General features: G+C 40.3%; 1 protein-coding gene across 1 annotated transcript in view; it reads right to left on the reverse strand.

The window, feature by feature from the left end:
* mettl11b (methyltransferase like 11B) overlaps positions 1-5,484 on the reverse strand; it is an 11,123-nt gene extending 5,639 nt beyond the window's left edge. Inside the window, exon 1 of the mRNA XM_022753013.1 lies at positions 5,286-5,484. Within this exon, the coding sequence (XP_022608734.1) occupies positions 5,286-5,484 (199 nt within the window). The remainder of the gene's footprint in view (positions 1-5,285) is intronic.
* Between the last annotated feature and the right edge of the window lie 2,272 nt (positions 5,485-7,756).

Genomic DNA, 7,756 nt, shown 5'->3' on the forward strand with positions numbered 1-7,756 from the left:
TTTGTCTCCACCGCTCTACATTTGTATTTAAATCTAATTCATTTACGGAAAAAATTTTTTTTTTCAAATTTTCTGTACATATCATGATAATATTGTTATCGTGAATTCTTTTGGCCACGACAATTTTGTAGTGAAGTCCATGATTTTAATCTTTCGATATTTTGTCCTGAAGGTGGCGCTGACAGTGAGATTGATGAGATCTTCTCTGGGTGAGATACACAACAAATTTCATTACAACCTCACCAGCAATTGTTGAGATATTTTAGTGAAGACCAGACTCACCAGTCAGCTAAGATCAAACAGCAAAAACTAAACAATGGTTAAAGGTGATCCCGAAACGTAAAGTTACACTAGATATTACGGCTTTAGGCGGGTGATTAGGAACTAGGACCGGGGTATTTGTAACAAGACACACAACATGACAGTGGACTGTTTTGCATGGAGAGGATCTCTGTTCACAATCTCAAAGGACATGTAGAATGATAATTTGATTACCAGAACACTATAAATAAGAACATGCTGCGCTTCTCTTACACTCTGCTCAGCTGTTTTAAGATATAAGATAACATGAAGGATTGTCTGCATCTAAAACCACAACGGTTCTCAACTGTTGTGTATATTCTATTGAAAATGCTCAGACATGTGCTGCACTACTATACTCTTCTTTTGTAATATGATGTCAATGACATACTGTGACATTAAGGAACTTAACACGTGGATTGTTAAACTATCCCAACCTTTCACTGCCTCAGTTCTGCTGAGCTGAAATAAATCCTGCAGAATGAACGCAACATTTCCGAAGGCTTAGACGACACGTTCCTGGCGTACAGGGGGTGAGGGGTTGGGGAGGCACGGGTCACGGGGGAACGTCCATCTGCTTGTCAAGGATCTGCAGTGGCAGAATTCATGACACCATGGTGAAACACTGAGAGGGGGGATTTATTTCCAACTGGATGTAAGAAACATCAGGACGAGGCAAAGAGCCAGGAAACAGATTGAAGTCTCGCTGAAAACAGGGTGTAGAAACAGAAAAAATCATGCTTCTTTATGATATATTTCAGGATTTCGTCCTGGCATCAGGTTTGATTGGAATACCTAGAATGGGCAGCTACATGTCATGTGACCCCCTGGGGAAGGCTTTCAGAGGAAGGGTAAGTATAGAAACATGGAGCAAGACTGAGAGGGAGGGGAGACAGTCTGACAACGAAGTCGTCTGCCTAGGAAGAGTCAATCTAATGCCACCGTGACCATCTATCTCTCACCAGACCAGCTGATTAGAGGCTGCAGAAAAGGCTGACCTGACCAGAATCCGAGACATGTGATCAAGCGATACAGAATCTGAAGATTCATGTTTATTTCCGATGTCTTAGGCCCAAATTTAACACCCCTCCAACATGTGTAAAGTAGAGTGGCAAGAAAAAGTAAGTGGAACCTTTAGAATTACCTGCATTTATGATCAGATTTTCATCGAAGTAAAAATAATGAACCAACAGAATCTATTTGAAATAACAAACCACAAGTCATTGTATTGTCCTTGTCCATACTGAAAACAGCCTTCAAACAAAAGCCAATTGGAGTCAGGAGTAAACATCGATGAAACCATATTGGAGGTGTGGGTTAGAGCTAGGTTGAAAAACACTTTGAATTTGCTATTATCTCAAAGATTTTCATCAGTCCACAGTCAGACAAGCTGTCTATAGATGGAGGTGATTCAGTTCTGTGGATACTCTCCATGGAAGTTGACGTCCAGCTAAGATAATTCCAAAGGCACAATGCCGAATGATCAGTAATGTAACTAAGAACCTCAGAGTAACAACTAAAGGCTTAAAGGAATCATTGGAGCTCTGTTCACAAGTCTACCATTTAAATCATGGTGCACGGCTGCATGGAGCATCACTGCACCAGAGGTTTGCCAAAGAGCACCTTGGCTCTCCATCACATTTCTGTGAGTAAGGTGTTTTTTGCACTGATGAAACTAAAGTTGAATTGTTTGGAAAGAACATGCAGCATGGTTTAAAAAGGGCTCTGCATACCAACATCATAACATCATACCAAAGGCGAAGTAGTAGCATGCATGATTTGGGGCTTTGCTGCCTCTGAGCCTGGACATCGTCAAGAAGAAAAAAAAAATCCCAAGTTTATCAAGGTTTCTTCCAGGATCATATAAGAGTGGCTATCCACCTGCTGAAGCTCAGGGGAAGCTGGTGATGCAGCAGGACAATGACCGTAAACATGGAAGAAAATCTACTGCAGAATGACTTCAAACAAAGATCAGATCCAGTCAGAGTCCAGACCTTAATCCAGTAGGCTAGAGATGCTGTGGAATGACCTCAGAGAGCTGCTCACACCAGACATCTTGAGAATATATGAGCTGAAGCAGCTCTATAAGGAAGAAGGGTCCAAACTTCCTCCTGAACACTAGGCAGGTCTGATCAGCAGCTACTGGAAGACCTGGTTTCAGGGTATTGCTGCCAAAGCAGGTTCAACCACTCATTAAATCCAAAGGTTCACTTACTTTTTCCATCAGCACTGTGAATGTTTAATGGATGTGTTCAATAAAGACATGAAGGATTGTAATTGTTTGTGTGATATCATTTTAAGCACATTGTGTTTGTTTATTCTTGTGACTTAGATGAAGATCAAATCACATTTGATGACAAATCAATGCAGAAAATCAAGTCATTCCAAAGGGTTCACAGACACTTTCTTGCCACTGTATATTTGTTTTAGATTTGTCATTTTCTCTATTGAGACATAAAAAGGCAGATTTATATTTCATTCAGTCCATTTAAAGCTGTCATGGCTGTCCGTAAATAATCCGACTGGAGCCCTGTGACTGTCATGTATAGCGTTGACTGACATGAGATAGTGCTTTCATGCTTGACATGCCATGCCATTAATGGGCCTTGTATCAAGTTAGAGGTAAGAAAGTGAGGCGTCTTTGAGCCAGAATGGACAGCGGGTGAGGATCTCCTGTTTCTGCAGCTTGTGCTCTCATGATGGACAAGTGCGCAGCCTGCAGAGGATTAGGTTCAACTCAAACTTACAACCTTCAACAATGAAGAATACTATCACGATGTTTGTTGGTTCACTCTTAACTGAGGAAGGATCAGGCTGCACTTGTTTCCTTTACATTAAATGAGAGAATGAGCAAATGTACAGTGGATTAAAGGTTAGGGTCACTTGTTACACTACAGCTACAATCACATCACATACAGTCCAGCCCTAATATCCTATCAGTCATTATGAAGAGTTGAAACATAACACTTGGGTTTTCTGTTAATATCTTAAAGCAAAAGTAACATTTTGTTTGCTTGAAACTTTACTTCCTTTATTTTCTAGATGTCAGTGTCATGTCTGTGTTAAGAACAGAGGTGGAGTCAGGATGCAGCCTGTTCAGCATAAAGAAGAAAGAAGCAGAGGGAAACAGCTTGTCTAGTTCTGTCCAAAGTTTAACAATACATCTAACACCTCTAAAGCTCATTAACACGTTTCTCCATTGCTTAATCTATACACAAACACAAATGTTTTAGAGGGAGTTTCAGTAGTGGGCTGTATGCCATGCCACCCATCACCCTTCTCTGTTTTTTTCATAAAAAGTGTTGATTCATGCAAACAAAAGGCTCTCTCTAAAAAGCCAGACTACAAACCTTTTGCTGAGCAGTGACATTCATCCATCAGCCATACCACTTATCCTATAGGGTCATGGGGGGGCTGGAGCCAATCCTAGCTGATATTAGTGGATGAGAGATGTGATACGATCTGGACAGGTCAGCAGTCTATCATAGGGCTGATATATAGAGACAAACAACCGTTCACACTCACATTCACACCTACAATCAATTTAGAGTCATAAATTAACCTAAACTGTATGTCTTTGGATTGTGGGAGGAGGCTGGAGTACCCAGAGGAAACCACGAGGAGAACATGCAAACTCCACATAGAAAGGCCTTGGCCGGCCAGCAGGTTCGGACCCATAAACTTCTTGCTATGCCTTTGCACCACAAGTCATTGTCTGCAGAGGCAAATGTGTACACATGCGTGCACGTATGTAAACAACATTTACACTTCGCAGGGTCACAAATTTTAGCCAGCAAGATGGATGTTCGTATGCATCTACACTTTGTTGACCTTAGCTCACATTAGCAGTAGCCACCATAAGCTCCAACTAGACCAAGCAAGGCTGTAGTGGTACAATTCCTGAGTGTTTTTAATTTAATTTTACTTTTTATTACTTAACCTTTTTGTCCTATCCAGTAGTACAGTAGAGACCACTGTAGTTTAGAATAAGGATAGAAACCCCCAGAGACATATTTCTGTTTTTTAGTAAGGGTAGTGGAAGATACATTTTGTTACGGAGAACATAGGACAGTTTGAAAAGCAGGCAGCACCTCATCTCTTTATACATGAACTTGAAACTTAAACCCAATCCAAATTATTGTCTGATGTTCTTTATAGCATTACGTGTGAGTGATAGTAACTGATACGGCTGAAAGTTTCTGATGCCAGTTATGTTGTAAGAAGTATAATCCATATGTGCCTTTGTTCAGTGGCTCTTCATTAGCAATTGCAGTTAAAACAAACTTACATGGTACTATTTACACTTTAAAGAAATATATACTCAGACAGTCTTTAGCACTTGATTCTATAACAAGTCATTATCAATATCATGAATGCTGCCTGTAACTGTAAGATGATATTTGATTTGTAGCATGTTAAACCTGAGTATTGGCTACTAAAGAGCCCAAGAGCAACAAATAATACCTTTAAATGAACATATCAGTATTTTGCAGGATTTATTTACTTTATAGTACTGTTGACCACTTTCCAAAGTGCAACATCTTCCTGGTGGCCATCTCTTCCATTCCTTTCCCCACAATTTCAAATTTGGTTACATTATTGTGGGTAAAATGGTGTAGACTTTTCAAATTAGCATCAAATTAAACTTCTTTAACTTGGTAATGGATTTGTGGCTTTAACTAAACTAGAATAATAGTATATTCATTGCTGGGGTGCAAATTCCCTATATGTTAATTTTCATGCCTGTCAGAGCCACTGCAGAAAATAAATAAAAAATAAATCAATTACTAATTTACTGTGTATGATATGTTTTGAATAACAATCAGCAGCAATGCAAAATAATTTGTCGTCAACCAAGATATGCAAAACCACCAGTGTGCTTAATTGTCAGCTATGCCCAATACTTAGTAGACTCAAGGGTCAAGAAAAGGTTGTAAATCTTGACCTTTTGACCTTTTGTGAGGTTGGAGCTTTATGTCTCTTACCCAGAGGAACCTTCTCCAGCAGGTACAGGTAGCTGGCGAAGAACTCGCTCCTCAGCGTGTGGTGCAGGTGGAAGGACATGCTGTGGCGGCACATGGTGTCATCGGTCTCCTTCCAGCGATCCCTGAAGGCTTGATGAGCACCCTTGTACTCAAAGTTGGGCGATGAGGTGCCGCTATCGTCTTCAAGTGAAATCTCCATTTCAGCCGTATGAGGCGATGTTTGATAGCCAGAGGGTGTTTGACTGAGCAATGGTTAGAGGAGAGTAACACACAGTGTTACGGTGCCCGTTTGGGACACTGTTTCTCCAGCTGCTGCTATATCTGTCTAGCTGAGCGTTCAACACGTCTCGGTCGGCGTTCAAGTGATCAGCAGAGATCTTTTTCACAGGGCGGCGTTCAGGACGTCCCACCAGATTTACAGATCACCTGCTAGGGACACTGACTTTGGAGGAGTGAAGAAGGGGGTGGGGGTGGGGGTGGAGACATGGAGGGAGATTCCTTCTGTCTAAAGACTCTCAGGACCAACAAGCATGCTCAAAGGTGACTTGACTTCAGGCTGCAAGTTCCAGCAGCACATGAGAGTCCAACCTCAAGCCCTTGCTGCCATATGATGTGGTGCTAAAATTAGCAACGTCTTCTCAAGTTTGTATACATGGCTCCTGTTCTGTACTAGCACAGTTCTTCACACATCAGTCATCTTATTCCCTTAATACACAGGCCCAAACTGGACATTTGAGGGGTTTGTTTACAATGCACAAGTTTTGGGTTTTCTTTCTGAGGGTGAAAGAGAGAAAGATGGAAATCAATCTCATTTCAGTGTGTTAAGTACACAGCTGAAGGACATGGTTAGCCTAGCTTAGCATAAAGACTGGGAGCAGTGGGAAATAACTAGCCTGTTCAGAGCAAAGCTCAAGAATGCAGTTATATTATGTACAGTAATTCCCAACCAAAACCACAAACTGACATCTCTGTTTGCACATTGGTGAAACAAATGATAAATTTCATGTTAATCAGTGAGGTATCGGTAGGTGTATTTTTGACCTTTGACCTTTCACCCATTCCTCTGTGCCACAGAGCTCCATGAACGCACAAACTGTATTTTATTTTGACTCCCACACACACCATGCTGCTGCCCCATACACACACTGGAGCACCAAATGTGGATTTAATCAACGGCTGAAAATAGTTCCCAATAAATACACTACTTCCTAATGTTTGTGTAACACTTGTTAAAAATTACAGTGACCAGCTGTCTGCAGACAAGGTAAGTCAGAGGGGTTTGAGTTCGGGTCTTGCTGACAATAGAAAAACGACACAAGACTTATCCTTGAACATGAAAAACTTGAACATGCTGAGGTTCAAATTTTGCCTAAGCGTCTCAGAAATGAGGTCTAACCATCTATGGGTGCCACTCTTACTGACCTCTTTGCCCTTTGACCTCAGGATCAGTTAAAATAGGTCAGAGACTCATCTAGCTGTTAGCAGCTCCCTTTCTTGACCCAATTTATAAATGGATAGGTAACATGTTTAAACCACAGTGGTTGGAGATGGTGTCTGTTTTGTTGAGGAAAACACAACATAAGGGTTGTGTTTAAAACTGGTACAAATCTTATACTGTCAAACAAATGACCTACACACAACCAGAAATACTTCAGTTACTGACCAGGGAATTATGGGGTGCCGAATGTAAAATTTTGGTTACAATTGTTTAGTTGATATATTTTGAATATTTAGTTAACTTTCCTCACATTAAGGTCATTTTCCTCTCATTTGAAACAGAAATTCATGTAAAACATTGTGTTATATTTAATTGTTATTTGTGAAGAAATAAATCTGAAATATAAATGTTAAATCTAAATGTTTAATGTTAAATATAAATGTTAAATGTAAACCTAAATGTAACATCTAAATCTAAATGTTAGATCATAATATAAATGTTAAATCTAAATCTAAATGGGTCACCAAGTGTAAAGCTAAATGTTTAGAAAATATGCAATGATCCGGACCAGCACTCTGGTCCACACCCCCTTGCAGCAGCCTCAGTATCTGGCCTCAGCTCACACAGCCCCACCCACGCCACTGACCGTGGAGTCGGTGAGAAGAGTGAAAGGACTTCTCTGTATGACGGTGAGATTGAGGCAGGTGTGCGGGCTGCACTCCAAGGTGCAGTTCCACCAGTACCGTCCACACTATTAACGGTAAGATAAGTAGTTTTGATTTTGACTTCTTAAAGCATTCTAGAGGGAGTTAGGCTACTGTTAGCTAAGCTGACCAGCTAGTGTTTCCAAGTGCCACGCCCCTTTGCAGTAGCCCCGCCCACACTTTAACATTTAGATTTACATTTATATTTTAACATTTAGATTTACATTTAACATTTATATTTAACATTTTACAGTTAGATTTACATTTAACATTTTACAATTAGATTTACATTTAACATTTAGATTTAAAATTTAGATTTAGATTTAATA

Source organism: Seriola dumerili, unplaced genomic scaffold, assembly GCF_002260705.1.
Source record: "Seriola dumerili isolate Sdu_G_001 unplaced genomic scaffold, Sdu_1.0 BDQW01000189.1, whole genome shotgun sequence".
Classification (NCBI taxonomy): Eukaryota; Metazoa; Chordata; class Actinopteri; order Carangiformes; family Carangidae; genus Seriola; species Seriola dumerili.